This window comes from Tachysurus vachellii, chromosome 7, assembly GCF_030014155.1.
Source record: "Tachysurus vachellii isolate PV-2020 chromosome 7, HZAU_Pvac_v1, whole genome shotgun sequence".
In the NCBI taxonomy this organism is placed as follows: domain Eukaryota; kingdom Metazoa; phylum Chordata; class Actinopteri; order Siluriformes; family Bagridae; genus Tachysurus; species Tachysurus vachellii.
The window spans coordinates 14,333,622-14,351,326 of record NC_083466.1 but is presented as its reverse complement, the minus strand read 5'-3'; the positions used below and the strand labels follow the sequence as shown (position 1 = coordinate 14,351,326).

At 38.8% G+C, this 17,705-nt stretch overlaps 1 protein-coding gene across 9 annotated transcripts in view; it reads right to left on the bottom strand.

Moving 5' to 3' along the window:
• Positions 1 to 17,705, bottom strand: part of dysf (dysferlin, limb girdle muscular dystrophy 2B (autosomal recessive)) — a 76,327-nt gene that overhangs the window by 46,734 nt on the left and 11,888 nt on the right. For 5 of the 9 annotated variants that reach the window (XM_060874506.1, XM_060874510.1, XM_060874505.1 and 2 more), the window contains 26 exons: positions 17,153 to 17,281; positions 16,917 to 16,979; positions 15,993 to 16,043; positions 15,759 to 15,789; positions 15,435 to 15,550; positions 15,216 to 15,339; positions 15,013 to 15,116; positions 14,410 to 14,478; positions 14,282 to 14,325; positions 14,072 to 14,154; positions 12,497 to 12,529; positions 12,178 to 12,293; positions 11,797 to 11,910; positions 11,446 to 11,623; positions 11,134 to 11,258; positions 10,827 to 10,933; positions 10,163 to 10,358; positions 9,322 to 9,468; positions 9,080 to 9,211; positions 8,168 to 8,334; positions 7,740 to 7,854; positions 7,447 to 7,552; positions 7,154 to 7,296; positions 6,142 to 6,315; positions 467 to 554; positions 300 to 377 (listed from right to left, as the gene is read on the bottom strand). In XM_060874506.1, the coding sequence (XP_060730489.1) occupies positions 300 to 377; positions 467 to 554; positions 6,142 to 6,315; positions 7,154 to 7,296; positions 7,447 to 7,552; positions 7,740 to 7,854; positions 8,168 to 8,334; positions 9,080 to 9,211; positions 9,322 to 9,468; positions 10,163 to 10,358; positions 10,827 to 10,933; positions 11,134 to 11,258; positions 11,446 to 11,623; positions 11,797 to 11,910; positions 12,178 to 12,293; positions 12,497 to 12,529; positions 14,072 to 14,154; positions 14,282 to 14,325; positions 14,410 to 14,478; positions 15,013 to 15,116; positions 15,216 to 15,339; positions 15,435 to 15,550; positions 15,759 to 15,789; positions 15,993 to 16,043; positions 16,917 to 16,979; positions 17,153 to 17,281 (2,833 nt within the window). The remainder of the gene's footprint in view (positions 1 to 299; positions 378 to 466; positions 555 to 6,141; positions 6,316 to 7,153; positions 7,297 to 7,446; positions 7,553 to 7,739; positions 7,855 to 8,167; positions 8,335 to 9,079; positions 9,212 to 9,321; positions 9,469 to 10,162; positions 10,359 to 10,826; positions 10,934 to 11,133; positions 11,259 to 11,445; positions 11,624 to 11,796; positions 11,911 to 12,177; positions 12,294 to 12,496; positions 12,530 to 14,071; positions 14,155 to 14,281; positions 14,326 to 14,409; positions 14,479 to 15,012; positions 15,117 to 15,215; positions 15,340 to 15,434; positions 15,551 to 15,758; positions 15,790 to 15,992; positions 16,044 to 16,916; positions 16,980 to 17,152; positions 17,282 to 17,705) is intronic. The other 4 variants (XM_060874512.1, XM_060874513.1, XM_060874507.1 and 1 more) reach the window with 1 other exon arrangement.

Genomic DNA, 17,705 nt, shown 5'->3' with positions numbered 1-17,705 from the left:
GTGGATCTCATTAAGAAAGTACTATTAGGCCACCCCAAAGATTTCTTAGGTATTAATCCCAGGGTTAAAAGGTCAGAGCCAGGGTGTGGCACAGCTTACACACATGGCATTTTGACAAACAAATGCAGATGCTTATAATAAGCACAAGTACAGCTCCTGCAAAACACATCTGCACTTGGCTCCCGCAAAGCACATCTGCTAAAACTAAAAGTGCTTTCTTAACACTAAAGATCAATGTTAGAGAACAGCAAGTTTTAAAGATCATCTTATTCCGTAACTGACGTATGATTCTGACCTACCTGAGAAACTGTCCTTATCCATAGCCAACAGGTCTCGAGCTTGATACAGATAGCATCGCAAATGGTAGCGTGTTCCACCTGAAACACAATGAGGGAGTGAGTGCTGCACGATACACTATGTTGTGTTTACACTTAAGCATTATATCAAACATTCGAAACATTCTTACTATCAAAGAAGCATGAGATGGTGGGACGATTGACACCAAAGGTTGTTGTGACTGACTTGTCATCATTTTTGTCATCAGTCACATTGCCCTGTTGACAGAGAGCAAAGAAACATTAGACTGAAACGCTGAGCCAATTAAGCAGTAATATGTTCCCTAAATGTAAACAAGCTCTGCATATTTTGGCTGTTAAGCAGGACAAAGAGTTATTATGCTGGATCAGATATCTAACAATTCCAACCAAGAGTGTAATGGAGAATGTGTTAATGATCTGCATACCGCCAGTTAGTAAGAGGGCAACTCCATCTGTACCACAAACCACTGGCACTGAACTACTGTACGTCACCACCTCGTGATGCTGGAATTTCAGATGAAATAGCCAGAAAAAAAAAATATATAAAAAAAATAAATATCTAATTGTGTGTCTTGTTTAAAGGAAAAGTGCTGTGTCATCTGAGGTTCTACTGACTTGCATGACTTATTGCCTTATTTGTGGAAAAAAAAATATGTTGTTCCTTAAATCAAGGCTCAGAGTTTAAACCAGTCACGGCTAAAATAGGATATGACAAATAAAATACACAAAATACTGCAAACCAAATTGCATCAAAACCAGTACAGCACTAGAATCCAACAAATTCATCTGCGGAATTGGCTTGTGTATCATAGCATCATTCCAGTGGTTACAGAAACAGTCTAGTGTCATGTGCCATCTATGGCTTTGAGAACACGAAATAGTAACAGACCTTTTATGCATACATGCGTGATACGCTTATTTATAGAAGAATGTATATGCAGCAGGAGTGTTCCTGCTTTATACAGGAAGTGAAGATGACTGAACTCGGTGAAATGTAACCATACAATAAAGGAAACACGGCAGTGTCATTGTGAGGAACCAGCTCACCCAGCTCTAAACCACTGCTTAACCACTAGCGTGTGCCCAGCATCAGCTCATGCCAATCCATCAGAGTTTACTTACTGGCTTCAGAGAGTAGAGAGTAGACAAATCAGAAGCCAGTAGAGTATTGAATCATGCAAATTCTTTCATGTTTATCATAATCTAGAAAATCCAAGCTTAAAGTGCAACAGAAAACGTGTACCCTAACCTTTTAAACTTTCAGAACTGTTTAGTCTAGACTGAGCAGCCATTCTGTGCTATCATTAATACATGTCTCTCCCAGGAATCTGTTGAATAATGAGCAGAAAGTTTAAGGAGTTAGTTGATATTTTACAAAACGATTTTGACCCGCAAACATTTCTTGAAAGTTTTTTAGGGACCCATATGCTGTATTTAGAGGTCATTGGTATACTGCTAACAACTTTCATCCATTTTCTGCTGTTTATCAGCCTTCATCTTCTTTGTCCATCAAACTACACCTTTTCATTTAATATAATGTATATAATATAATTATTAGAGATGAGCCGGATACTCGGCTGAAACGAGTATCCGGTACGGATAAAGCACTTCTGCCGAGTACGAGTATTATACGAGTAATACGAGTCAATATCTGTGCTCGGATTGAATGAAAATCATCATTGGGTAGCTGATTGTGTCAGAGTTCTGTGATAGGCTAGTCACAGCGCCCCTCCCCTACAGTGATAGGCTAGTCACAGCGCCCCTCCCCTACAGTGATAGGCTAGTCACAGCGCCCCTCCCCTACAGTGATAGGCTAGTCACAGCGCCCCTCCCCTACAGTGATAGGCTAGTCACAGCGCCCCTCCCCTACACACATACAGATGTATTGTGTTGCTGTGTCTCGCTCTGCTCACTCACAGTCACACACAGAACAGCTCTCTGTCTCTCCCTCAGTCACTCGGGTTCACGGGTCTTTTTCGTTAACGTTTAGGGTTTCTTCAGCTTTTTACTTCGGGTTGTAACGTTAATAATACGTACTTACTAACCAGTAGTTCTGGTAAACATGGGTTCGTTCAGACGTGGTGCTTGCTTGGTAGAATGCGACTCGCATTGCGTCTCTGCCTGTCAGAGATTTTTTTCTTTTTTAAACCTTCAGCTGTCTCTAACCAGTAACCAGACACTGAGTGTCTGACACGTTTTTGCTGTAATTCATAAAAACATAAAGGTAGTAAGCTAGTGTTATAAATATTACAAATTAATTATTACCGGTTAAATCCCCGCCCATTTCAAGACAAGCCCATTTCAAGGGTTAGGCCCCACCCACTCCGAGTACGGATACGGATACAGATAATTCATATGGTTAACAGATACGGATACAGATACAGATAATGCTGTACTCGCTCATCCCTAATAATTATTGGTATCTTAAGTATGTAACTTAGTGAGCCAGCATTAATGTATTCAATGTTAGAGATTTAAGCACTTATGTACGTCGCTCTGGATAAGGGCGTCTGCCAAATGCTGTAAATGTAAATGTAAATGTAAATTATCAAATAAAATGACCAATAAGAATAATAAGCTGGCAACTCAGTGTATGTTATTTGAATTATACTGTATCATTCTAAACAATGTTAATGGAAACATATACTGTAGTACATGACTTTCTCATGTTTAGGGTTCTCCTGATTTCAAATAGTAGACGGAAATGTAGCAGGGACTAAATAAGCTTTTTCTATTTCATGCTACAAATACAAACTTTTTTTTTTTGCTTCTCCCACTTTCATTTTATCTTGTAACTCCCAGAGTCAGATCGTCATGTCTGAATGATTTTTCATGATTAAAGTTAGTAATCCAAGTACATGAATTTTCAAGTATTGTTTCATATTGGAATGTTTAATTTGGAAAAATATTTTTCCAATTTATTTGGAATTTTAAAAAGATAATTTCAACCCAAAAAACCATAAATGACTATGATCATCGCTTGGGTGGGCACTGACCCTGAAACCAGACTCTAAATGTAATTATTAGTGCCCACTGTAAAGAAAGATCAGTGAGTTCGGAAGCTGCCAGGGGATCCCCGACCCACAGCTGGTAGCATTAACATTAACAGGGCCTTTCAATAACCGACCCAACTCCATCCAGAGCAATGTAAAGCACAGATCCAGCCAAGCCCACATCACAGCCCACGCCAGAGCAGCCTGGAATGGATGTGACACAACGGACCCAGTAGACTAGGAGCCTGAGAAACGACTGAACATACTGTACTGTACACACATTTTCCGTTGCACACACACACACACACACACACACACACACACACACACACACACACACACACACACACACACACACACACACATACACACAGAGATCTGTCTTTATTTTGTGGTAATTAGTCTCCCATAGTGCCCTTATTTCATCAAGCTGATTCTTTACTGGTTGCCCAGTCACTCTCAGCACCTTTGCCTTATCCAAGCCAAGGCCATTTGTGCCCATTTTTGCTTTCTGCTTCTACAAATCAAGCTTCCATCTTAATGTTTCTGCTTCAGGATTCAGTATGTTGAGAACATTGTTTTCTCTCTCATTCTCTCTCTCTCTCTCTCTCTCTCTCTCTCTCTCTCTCTCTCTCTCTCTCTCTCTCTCTCTCTCTTTCTTCTCTCGCGCGCACACACACACACACACACACACACACACACACACACACACACACACACACACACACACACACACACGTCCAATTCCTGCAATTGCCAGACCATGTCACAATCTCACACCTTGCAAGTATCAATTAAGTTCCAACACTCACGTTCTTTTTTCCTTTTTCATCTTAGAATAAAACCTGGTCAGTTTGGCTTTGTCCAGCTTTTTTGTAAAGCTTCTTGTAAAATTTAAAAAATCTGTCCTACTATATGCCAATATAAAACCTCCTCTTTATCTTTAAGATCCTAGAAAAGGTTGTAGAACAGCAGTAATGCTCATGCCTGCATACATGTATTCATGAAATGTATCGGTCAGGATTTAGGCCTCATCATAACACAGAGACAGCACTGGTTAAGGTTTTGAATAACCTAGCCACTGATCAGGGTTGTGTCTCTTTGCTGGTGTCAATCGATCTTAGTGCAGCTTTTGACACCATAGACCATGCTATTTTACTTGATCTTATCCACATTGGCTCCCAGTCAAATTTTGCATTGATTACAAAATACTATTACTAACATATAAAGCACTTAATGGTCTTGCATCACAATACCTGAGTGATCCTTTGTTTTTTTTCATCATCCATCATACCTACTTTGATCAAAAGGTGCAGGCTATTTGCTATTTTATCAATTACAAATAGCTGGGGGCACGGTGGCTTAGTGGTTAGCACGTTCGCCTCACACCTCCAGGGTTGGGGTTCGATTCCCGCCTCCACCTTGTGTGTGTGGAGTTTGCATGTTCTCCCCGTGCCTCGGGGGTTTCCTCTGGGTACTCCGGTTTCCTCCCCCGGTCCAAAGACATGCATGGTAGGTTGATTGGCATCTCTGGAAAATTGTCCCTAGTGTGTGATTGTGTGAGTGAATGAGAGTGTGTGTGCCCTGCGATGGGTTGGCACTCCATCCAGGGTGTATCCTGCCTTGATGCCCAAAGACGCCTGAGATAGGCACAGGCGCCCCGTGAATCGAGGTAGTTCGGATAAGGAGTAGAAGATGAATGAATGAATGAATTACAAATAGCTACAGCAGGGGGCAGAGCTTTTTCTTATGGAGCCACACAGTTATGGAACAGCCTTCCAATTAGTGTCTGGAACTCAGACACAGTCTCAGTGTTTAAGTCCAGGCTAAAACACTCAGACACAGTCTCAGTGTTTAAGTCCAGGCTAAAACACTAAATATTTGTTTAGTCTAGCTTTTTATTAATAGCTTTTCTTAGGTAAAGGAGCAGATCTGGAGGATTCATGGGCATGGAGTGTTTGGTGAACTGGAATGTCTGGATGCTGTCACCTTACCACCCTCACAAGTCGCTCAGGTTTGTTAACTGTGGAGTGTAGGGATGCTTTACGTCCCAGGAAGCCCTCATGTCTGTGTCACCTTCTGACTCTCCCTGTTAGTTGTCATATCTAGTCTTGCCAGAGTCCCTGTCTGCACTTTGCACATGTACATCGTGCATAACATGATTACAGTCATACCTAATAATAACCCCCCTCTCTCTGTAGGTCTTCCGGACCTACTTTATCAATCCTGACGCCCTACTCCTAGTTGGAGTCTTGTTGCCCGGTGTGCACTCTGCCTGGGATCAATCTGCCTGGACATCCAGTGACTTATGGGATGGCTGTGGATGGGGCCGTTGAAGACTGTCACACCTTCTTCAAACCACTGTTGCGTCAGCCAGCCGAAAGGTCGGGTCTTCATCAACAATCATTCAAACACTTCGGCAGGAAAGAAATTATTGTTGGGTCTGTGGTGAACTCAGAATTTGCACTGACCCATTAGTTCACTCAACTTCAAACAGTTGTAGGAAGGACATTATTTACAATATTTACTTATAATTTATAGTCCAGTGTCACCATAATTAGGATGGGTTCTCTTTTGAGTCTGGTTCCTCTTAAGATTTCTTCCTCACATCATCTCAGGAAAAACTCTTCCTTGGCAGTGTCTTGCTCATTAGGGATAGATGTTAGAGATAAATAGTAACTTAATTTTAAACTTTAAATGTATTTATTTTTTATTCTGTTTCTATACTTTTGTAAAGCTGCTTTGAGATAATGTCAATTGTTCAAAGCACTATACAGATAAATGGAATTGAATTGAATTAAATTAATATGCAAATTGTTCATTTTCATTACCAGTGAGCACTCCAAGGCAAAGATGGCCGCAGGTCCAGTCTTCTCCAGAGGCTCCATGCGGCAACGCCAGCGGCGACGGCGGAACGTATCTGTCTTCTTTTGCTTAAGGTGGAACCTCCAGCCAAAGAGAGAGGTATACTCCCAACCCTCTCTTTCCGACTCATCTGGACGCTGCTGTTGGAGGTCAAACACACACACATATTGAGGAGTGCTAAATCAACAGCTCTGGGATTAAATAGATTTTTCAGATCTGTGCTCTCAGAGCACCACCACGAGGAGAGCATAGGAAATGTAAGGAATGAAGTCTATGTTTTACGGTTCTCTCTCTCTCACTCCTTTTCTCTCACTCCTTCTCTCTCACTTAGACTGACTCATGCTGAAGAGGTTTCCATTGTACCTCTTTATCCCTCTGCTTTTATGTCTCATCTATCATTGGAAACAGTGAGATAATCTCAACAATACATCATTGTAAAAATGTGTGCTTTAGATATTATGTCTGTGGGGTTTTCAGGATACACACACAGACTTTCAAAAACAGAATCACTTTCTCTGTCCTTCACATGCACACATGCACACACACTCTCCTACAGATGATTAACATTAGGCATATTTGTGGTAAGACGCTAAATTTGGATGAGCTGCGGATTTCTTGCCAAGGCAGAATAAAACTCATAGATTAGAGACATGGGATCGATTTCAGATTAGTGTCAGATGGTGTGATTGATTAGGTGTCCTCTCAACCTCCATCTACAACCCAGCAGAACCCCACTTTCATCTGCCAAATACTCTACAGAACTGCACTCACCATCCCACCACACTGACATTTCCCAGAATCCCCCTGAACTCAGACAGCAAGTATGGAGCTTCAAACTGAGAGTAAAGAGCAGTGTTGAAGTAGATATTTTTTATCTAGTTCCCAATACAAGAGTGAGGAAAAGTTTGAATTTTATTGCACTGATGAAAACCATATGACTAGGATTTAAACAATAATGGTGAGATAGCAATGTGGTACCTTTCTGAGTGCCTCCATTTTCTGCAGATCTCGCCGGCGAAGGCGGATCCAGCGACGCCGTCGATTGGTGTGGTACATTTTCTCAGCTGGAACCCAAGACTTAGGCCGACGATCAGGAGGGATGGTAATGCCATACTCCCACCCTGAGAATAATGGAAAAAGAAAGGCTTTTGTTTGTCATTTAGGTAATAAAATATTCTTTAAACACATAAATAAATTAGCAAAAGTCTAATACACTCATAAATAGTAAAGGTTTATCATAGCGATCGGTACAACATAAGTAGTTTCTATACCCTGATCATCTACAGCCCGTTTTAGATCTTTACTCCATTCCTCATCTTCCCACGTCCAGCCTGGAGGACACTCAATATCGTCCTTAGGCACTGCTTTCTCTCCATTCTGTTCCGCAGTGGACAAAGGCAAAACACAGTGGACAAAGGCACTTCAGTATTTTCTGTTTGGAGGGCTACTTTAGGACAACTAAAGGATTACTTCTTTAATTTCAGTTTGGAAAACCAAATAATGGACACCAATAAACTTTATATGGAGACAAACCATTCAACTACATAAAGTTTTATATGCTCACCACATCTGTGTAACCTTCTGGCATGCCGATCCATTGTCCTCCCGGCAGCCGCATCTGATTCTCAAACACTTCCTCCATAAAAGTCATGTGTCCTGCATCCACATCATATAGCAAGCTGGGCAAAATTAAAAATGGGAGAAAAAACAACATCTGGTCAATAAAGCCTTAGGATTCAATGGATTATGGAATTAAGAGCATTCTTTGTATCAGCTTATATATGTCCACTCAATACAAAACTTAGAGCTAATAATCTATAATAAATAGATAATAAAGAGCTAGCCAATATCTAATGTATGCTTGATCCAAATGCAAAGTTATTTCTTATTAATATTTGTTATTATTATTTATTTATTTATTTATTTATTTATTTATTTATTTTAAGAGACTGTGGATGAGAGCAAGCCGGTAAAGGTTAGTGTGGAACTTACGTTTTCTCTGGGTTGATGAACCAGTCTCCGGCCCATGCCCATCCTGATGAAGGTTTAAAACTCTCCTTGGGCAGCTTCACCTTCCCGGTGATGTCACTAAACTTGGGGTAAGTGAGTCCTGTTGTGCCCCAGTTTCCCACCAGTGCTAACTTAGTTTGGTTCTCATACTGCAGAAAACAGTAGGAAGAAAACATGAAAAACATAATAACAGTATACATACATAACACATGACAGTAGAGTTACAAGCCCCCGGTCCAAAGACATGCATGGTAGGTTGATTGGCATCTCTGGAAAATTGTCCCTAGTGTGTGATTGCGTGAGTGAATGAGTGTGTGTGTGCCCTGCGATGGGTTGGCACTCCGTCCAGGGTGTATCCTGCCTTGATGCCCGATGACGCCTGAGATAGGCACAGGCTCCCCGTGACCCGAGGTAGTTCGGATAAGCGGTAGAAGATGAATGAATGAATGAATGAACAACAACAAATAATAAGGAGTTTTAGCTGAATGACAAGTAGGACTGATATCTAATTCAATATCTTCATAGAAACTATAGCATATGCACTTTGCTCTTAAATATACAAATCTCCTCTGTAACGATCCATAATTACTCAACGCTCTCATTTATTTAAAGGCTGCATGTTTTTACCTGCTGTTAAAGAGGATATCATTTTTGTCTATGATCCTTGACTTTTGAAAAGATGTCTGTTCCTTTTTCTTTTGGTTGTCTTTTAGATAATAAAACAGTTTCTTAAAACAAATAAGCAACAGTGTACTTAATATTCATTCTTTATTGCATTTTCAATTTCACATTGGTACAGAAATATTATAGTTTCTTTACCAAGATTATCTACTGCCAGTATTACTCCATTCCAATATTACTACAGATAAAAAAAAAAAAAAAAAGAAAGCTTACTGTCTCTGCAAACACCGAGAGTTTTCCCTCTGAAAACTGGTTGAAGTGCTTGACGTCAGCAGCCAAACCAAACCACACCTTCACTCTGAGCTGTGCTGGGATCTTACAGTCCTCACTACCACCCTGAGGATACTAAAACACACACCCATTAAGCAGACTTAAATTATATATAGATAATAACAAACGTACAGATTTGGAGAGCGCATTTTAGCTCTTTTCCACAGCTTGTTTTTTATACACACCTTCATGAATATAGTTTGCAGTTGGCCACAGTGTTTACCACAGTATCCCTGAGAGAAGAGCACCTCATGGACTGGGATTCTGTGATATGCCACTCTTTTGTCTCCTTGAAGCATCCAGATTACTATGTCAGGCATACTGTTCTGGGGCTGAAAGAAAGAAGACAATTATTGAAACTGAGATTTTGCTGGGCATAGGTAAGTTTTGGCACCCCCTAGAGTTCACATGAAAATATTACATTTTCAAGTAAAGTTGTGGAATTTTTTTAAATCGAAATGGACAAATTGCTTACTGATTTCAACTACAATCAAGATTCTCAGTTTCATATAATGAGTGTATAACATAGCTGATTGTCTGAAGTCTCAGTGGCATTAGCTGTTAGGATGTTATACAGCATGCCTCAAATTTTCAACTGATCACATAAAATGGTTTACTATTTAAAGGTAATGCCAAATATTTTAGACTGGGCTAGGAACATTAAATATCAATCTGTTTTAATTCTGTCCTGGCTGAGTAAGAGGCAGAACTGAATAAAATACAAATACTGAATGACAGGAGAGAGAGAGCCAACGAACAAATAAGAAAAAGACGACAAGGAAAGAAATCTTCATTTTTAAAACTCTAGTGTGTGAAACAGAAACAGTGTGTACCCTTCTCTCTCTGGAATCTGGCTTTCTACAAACAAAGAATGCCAGAGTACAAAAGAGACAGAAACAAAGAGAAATGGGAAAACAATAGGAAAGAGAAAAAGAGAAGAATATAACACTTAAAAGCATCTAATCTATAACAGTCTGTTTTGTTTTAGAATGTTTTTGGACTCTGGTCCCATCTGTGGATTCTCACCTCCTCGGCGAGTGAGTGCAGTCTCATGGCCCAGTCCTCAGCCTGCTCCAGCACTGTGCTCAACTCCGTCTCTTGGCCATGTTTCAGTGCTAAAGCAGCCTGCACGATCTGCTTCAAGTTCACCTTACGCAAACGCCGCAGAGCTTTATCCAGAGGAGTCACACATGGCCATCCATCCAACTCAGGCAGCTCTTCACTGAACCACAGTGACATGGCCATTGCTCTCATAAATACTCATACAATACTAACCCAGTATAGAAATGTCCCAAAAAAACTCACTGATATAAGTTAAAAAGTTCTCATTTACCAAAATATTGTGTTAAAGCTTACATTTAATCATTTTTAGTGACCATTTCTTACATATAAAGCTAATTTTCGTCCGTAGATTTTCAGTTTTAAACTCAGGGAAATAGTGTAGCAAGCGAATTCACTTCAACATACACACAAACACACACACACACACACACACACACACACACACACAGAGGAGACCCACAAACAGACGTAAATCTCCACATATCCTAAGCCTAGGATGTTGTGGTAATAGTTAATAGTTAATAGTATATTCTAATAAACTAAAATAAAAATGGCTAATTGTATATTCATGTAAACGCAATAAAACATTTTGAGGTAATAATTATTTTATACCAATGAGGAGTTTTACCTGCAGTCAGAGATGAGATCATCGAGTAGTTTAACCACCCTCTCTTCCAGTTTGTCCTGATCACCACCTGATTGGAGCTCCAATTGTACAAGTTTCAGGTTTGATTCCTAGCACAAAATCAGTCAAATATTTCAATGACTCTCCTTCCTATTGCACTCTTTATACACACACACACACACACACACACACACACATACATGTGTGTATGTGTGTATATATATATGTATATATACATATATATATATGTATATATATATATTCTACATTTTGGAATCATACTCTCATATTCTTATCCTATCACCCTCACCAGACGTTCTGTGATCAACAGTAGCATGTTAAGGGCCTCTATTCGAGGGCTGATGTCTTCCCACTCTGAAGACAGCACCACCACAGGCTTCACATTCCCCCAGGGCAGGTAATAGTAGTGGCAACCTACAGTCATACACAAAGTCAGAACGTTATTATTTGACCACATGCACAGGACACATGCACCCTGAACAACTGGCATATTAATCTTCATAATTATCATGTGATCTTCGACAGCTTCTAACATTATTTACTTAACAAAAGTGTCAATTTCGTTTCTCAAAATTGTTTGAAATTATAGATTATTTCTTACCATCAAACACAGCTCGGCTATACTGCGTTGTGGAGGCCAGAGGCAAGCAGGTGTAGTCAAACCTGTTTCCATAGTTGCCGATGCTGACCTCAAACTGGATGGCGTCATCCACATCCTGAAGAAGGGTGGCCGAGTAAAAAGCCGCGAACAGAGAGAACTTTCTCTTCCGCATAAATTTCTGCACAGAAATCCAAACAGAAAAAGCTTTTTCATACTGTGTGGTGTGTGTGTAAAGAACATATAAAGAGTTTATAAAAGCATATAAAGAATACACAAATCCTTTCCTATGTAATCATGTTCAGAAGTTTTTCAGAAAGCAGAATGTTTCTTTCACATGTGGGAACCTCTTACCTCTACCACCATAAGGTCATCTGGGGAAATGTCTTCCACTTTCTGTTCCACTCGTTCACACAGCTTAGTGGTGAGTTCCAAGAGCACACGGCCACGATACGCTACACCTTCACCCTAAACCATATGACACAAACCACCATTAAACATTTTAATCAGTTTCCCCACACAAATAGAGACATCCATAACATCTAACTTTGGTTAACTCTAATGGATATCAATGTAGGTTAGATTCATGCCACTCTGGATTCACTCTTGTTCAAGATCCATTTTGTTAATAGACTTAATGTAAAGCAAGATTCTGTCATTAAGGAGGCTTCTAGACTCTCAATATCTCACACAGCATGCTTAGCTCTAATGCTGTTAAATAGGACTTTACTTTACCTTGCCAAGGTTCAGAGACTCATATGGGTCAGAGAAGGCAGTGAACTCTCGAAGACTTCCGTACATATTCACAAAACAGGGGCCGAATGTCGGCAGGAAGCCCAAGCTATCATCAACTGAGACAGAAATGTTAAGATTAAATTGTAAGAGTAGTAAATGAGTATGTGAAACATGCTAAAATTACAGAAAGAAAATCTCGCCATGGATTTCACAAGCTACAAGTACTACACCAAATGCTTTTCTTTTTTGAAGAAAAAGTACCCAGAAGTGAGTGTATGTGAAGTAGATTACACAGATACAGTAGGAATGAAAGACATACTGGCATTTTGGAAGGTCCTGGGGGGCAAGTCATCTGAATGCATAGAAAAATAAAGGATCATTTAAATACAACTGAAAACTACAGCTGCACACTCACTCTTGCTATTAATTCATGCCTTCACAAAGAAGTTAGGTCTCCAAATTCGTGTTTATAAGAAAGAGCTTCACTAACCAATTAGTCAACCAAAAATTAAACCAATCCAAGCACAACAGTGTGTAGAATGCAATACAATAGACATCTACCAGTTTACTTGCTATAACATTCTGAGTTAACAGAATTCTTACATCCACTGGATCACTGTAATCAAAGTGGGAATTTAGATAAGTGGATGAGGAAAAATATACAAACAGATATAAATTTAGAAAGTTAGTTGTTGTTCATGCCACAGACCAGTATAAAGCAACTACAGGCCTTTTCTCTGCATGCTCACATACTGTATAACAAAACCTTATATCACACCTGTCTTGTTCCTTGGACATAACTGAAAATACTATCCATAAAACTGATGCACCAGTCTAATTACAGTCCTTACTGAATAAAGCCTAGGGTAAATTACAAGCCTTCATACAAGAGCAGTAATAAATGCTCCATTCTGATTGGTCAGAAGGTGTTAATTTCCTATAACAGCAGAGATCAGACACTTGATCAAGCTGCACAGTTTATATTAACATACCCATTCTAACATCTTACGCAAACAGTTAACATCTTACGCAAAGACTTTCATGCAGACAATCCAAATTTACAGATGTGTGTGACTGTTGTGTGCTATAGTAAAGGAGTCATATTTATTGTACAGTATATGAAAGTCTCTAGTGTTCATTTTTTTTCCCAACAGAGATAAAGCTATAACCTAAGGATGTAGGGCTTTGTGGAATCTATGTAATATTTTTGGGATTATTTACTACAGGAAATAGAATGAACAGATGAGGATGATGTAGGAAGTGTCTAACTATAAACTGATTATCAATGTTTAATTAATAAAAAATTTAATACTTGGCAATTGCTGTGGTATAAGAGGAATAAAATTTCTGCTGTTATTGGAAAATAATCAACTTTTTGGAATCAACAAATTATATCATTGATTATTTTCACATAAAAAAATTCATTCCTTACTTAACCAGTGCAATTTTCACCTTTGACATATTACTAGCTCACTACATTCTGTATTAAAGCTTAAAACAGTAATTGGTGCCATACTACTGATCTCTTGGAAAATAGGATATATATATAATAGTAGTCATGCATGTATCATAATGCATTCAAGGTACTGCTGTTGCTCATGGGAGACTGTTCTACTAATAGGATGTTTGTCACATAAATTTAGTGTTTTGGACTGTAACTCATTAGTGCTGCTGCGAAATTCAGAAATATGGATTGAACACTACTATAATGCCAATATGCTATAGTAATATAATGAATGCAAATGAATCTATAAGTAAAACCACAAGTCATCTACTCACTGTGTATGTTTACAGATAAAAGTTTGACTGAAAATGAAGAGGAATAAGGAAGGTGCACTTGCACTAAACAAGTAGTGAGAGATTTTATTGAGCTTCATATAAAATCATTGATTACCTTCTATTTCTCCGCCCGGAGCAGATATCTTTGACATACTCAGATGTGTGGTGCCGATGACATCATTGTGGCTTGCTCGATCCCTAGCATGGATTAAGTAATGATAATGCAAGAAGTTAAAGATGTTCCAAATGTAAGAACATTGCATATAATTGTTGGATCAGATGAACATAAGACATGTACAGTGTTAATTTTATCAAATGAACTAACCAATCTAACATGCGTATCCTCATCTTCTCACACATAGATGGAAACTGCAGATAGAAACAGCATTTATTAGGAGCATGTGAAATTTGACCAATAACCTGTGATAAGCGCTGTTATGTAGGTCAGCTTACTCTGATAGGGAGAGTAAGACTTTGGTTCCACTGTGGGTTGGCGTTCTTCTCCACTATCTTACTGCACATCTGTAAATACACATGCATTGGCTCTATAATCAAATATCTTAGAGAAATTGGAGCTCATGCAAGGCCATTCTTGTGATGAATATGACATGGAGTGTTTTACCTGTTTTTAGTGTTTCAGTCATCTCTACTCAGGGGTAATTCAATATAATTATTACAATCTTACCATGGCAATGATATTTTTGGGAAGATTTTACAAGAACTCTGAAATGCACATTGGCTGTATATTGTCCTGCTTCTTTATGCTACAACATCACTGGCCAGCATCATGATTCATGACTTTCATGAGTCATGAAGACCTGGTCAAATGTGGCTAAAACTTGGTTGGAACATTTCGGTCAGCCAGCTATAATTTCTTGTCATGGGTTGGAGTGTCTTTAAAATAAAGCAGAGGCAAATAAAAAAAAGTCTCAGCTGTGGATCGATAGAACATTTAGTCATAAAAATCCAGATGAATCTAGTGGGCTGTGGTGTGGACTGCCTGAACATGGCTATTGCAGATCAAAGACATTTTCGCATCATATTTGAAGCTTGTACCGTTTTGCCAGCAAAGTTGACTTCCACTAATGGATCCACCAGGTTTTTTCGGTTTGACTCAAAACCCAGAAATTGCTTCATGCCATCCATAAAGGCATCATCCACTAAAAGGGATAAAGCAAGGGGTGAAAAAATTAAATATGTATTAAAAAATAAAGTCTCATACAAGCATTTTGATACACACATAAAATTATACTACTCACTCTGAGGCAAGTCCTCTGATCTGTATACTTTAAGAGTGAAGGTGGCTCCTCTGAGTGTGAGACCTGCTGGTCTCAGCAGGTTTGCCTCAATGTCCTCCCTTTCCTGAACTCCCTCTTTTTCAGTCTAAGACATAGATTTCATAGATATACATTTGTTTGAAAAATAATTGCTGGACTAATTACATTTGACACCATGTTCTAGTTATTACCCTTACTCACCGGTGGCTCGTCACCTGCAGCCAGGACTATAAGGCTGACCTTTAGATACCCTCTGGCCCCAGCACAAAGATCATCAGGATCAGCCAGCAACAGCCACTTCCTAAGAATAGCATGTCCTACCACCAGGATAGAAATAAGCAATACTAATCAGCTTGCTACTAAGGTACATATTTCATTCCCTTAGTGTAATACTAATGTGGCAGTGAAACTAATGCACTATTAAACCAAAATACTTTTTGCCTTGGAATAAATTGTGAGATATTAGAATGTGCTCCTTTAAGCACCAGCACGGAGCCAAGTATCACAGGAGTTTGCAGTACTCACTGTGTTCGTTATACACCATGCCAACATCCATCTGAGAGAGAAGACAACAAAAGAAAGCGTCATAATTATTAGCAGCTGTGCATGAGAGAACAGATCTGTGTATCCCACAAACAAAAGATAAAAAGGAAGCACAGATGTGATGGGAAGAGGCACTAAAAACAGCTTTCAGTCACAGCCATTGAAATTGATGAAAGAATGAAATGAATACAAATGTATAGGTTAAGAGAACGCTACCTTAAATTCTCCAATGACAGAGTCTGTCCGAAGTGACTTGGAGTCAAATACCTTGAATAGAACACAGGGTTAAATATTACTATAGTGCTCAGTATTACTACTACTATTAAAAGTAAATGGCCAACAAGAGGAAACAGATCTAGAGGTCAGGCCACCAGATGGCACTTAATGTCCAGCTAAAATGGAGTATTACCACTACCACAAACACAAATTGAGCATGTACACCCTTGTCAACTGAGACTCTGATTTGCCTTGCATTTCTGGAAGCTTTTGTGAGAGCTCGTGGGGTCAACAAGCATACTTTTCTTTGTATTTCAGATCAATCCATTGAAGAGCTCTTGGTACCTGCTTAGCCTCCACTAACCATTCCACCTGAAATAGTTATATCCTGTATGTATGCAAAACATACATTGGCTCATCCAGTTGGGTGCCTGAAATCAACTGTTCCAAGAAACCGAACAATGATTCGTCCATTCCAATACTTTTAGCAAGCTGAATGTGACTCCCAGCACCAACAGTTTCAGGCCAAATTAAAATCAGATTTTAAGTGTAATTTTAATTGAAGCCAAACAAGATTTCATTAAGCAGTAAAATATCCCCATTAACCAATATGAATTAATGTCCCTAATTAATCTGTATGTAATAGTTATCCGGCAAAATTAATTAGTGCCGAATAGTGTGTGCCAGTATTTATAGCTGATTATGAACATTTATTAATATTGCCTTTTTTAGTCCTAAATGGAATAAACATTGTTTTATGCTGGTATATTTACTCAAAGTTTAAACAATTAACACTTGTTCATTTCATTTGTTCTTGCATTGCTTATAGCAGCTAGGCCCTCTTATTCTTGCATTCTAATTCCACACGACAAAATCCCAATTTCATTCACTTTAGCTAATAGATTAAATATAAATATTGCTTACTGTTAAAAATATGGGCTCATCAAAGAGATCCGATGGTGTCTCGAAGAAGTTCAGGAAGAAAGTCTGTGGAAAGTAAGTATTTAATAAGTGCACAAATATTGTTTTAATGACTGATGGTTCTGTAATAAATTGTACTTTAAATGTAATAATAAATATAGCAAAGCAAAGAACCAGTGTAGTGAAAGTAAAACATTCAATAAACCAACATTAATTATTCATTTTTCATTATTCATTACCTCATCAAAGAATGGATTGTTGCCTTTCTTGATGCATGTTCTTTTTGTCTGGCCTCCCACAGTTACTTTGACAACTGGTTTAATATTGATGCCAGGCAGTTGCCTTCCCTCAATGACTCGCACCCGCACCTGAACAATTAGTCATTCATGTCATTACTTAAAATCTTCAATTGATGTCACTAGTATTTTGAACAATATCAAAATGATATGATTGTATTTATTGACATACTCTACTAAAATGCATTGGACCATATTAGTGAAATGTATTTGTAACTCAGTGCTTAAAAACATTATACTGATTGGAAGTCTTTTGAGCAAGGTCCTTAACCACCAACAGCTTAGTTGTATAAATGAGAACATGTAAGTCTCTACAGGCAAAAGCAGTAAACCTTTTTCCTTTTTGTATTGCAGACTTTTATTTCTGCTTCCTTATTGCTTATCAGTTAGTACATAAAAAATCGTATTAGCATCACCATTCACAGTAAATGGGCTCACATTATTCTGGTGAGACAGTCAGATAAAGGTGCATAAATAATTAAGGGAAATTTGCTGT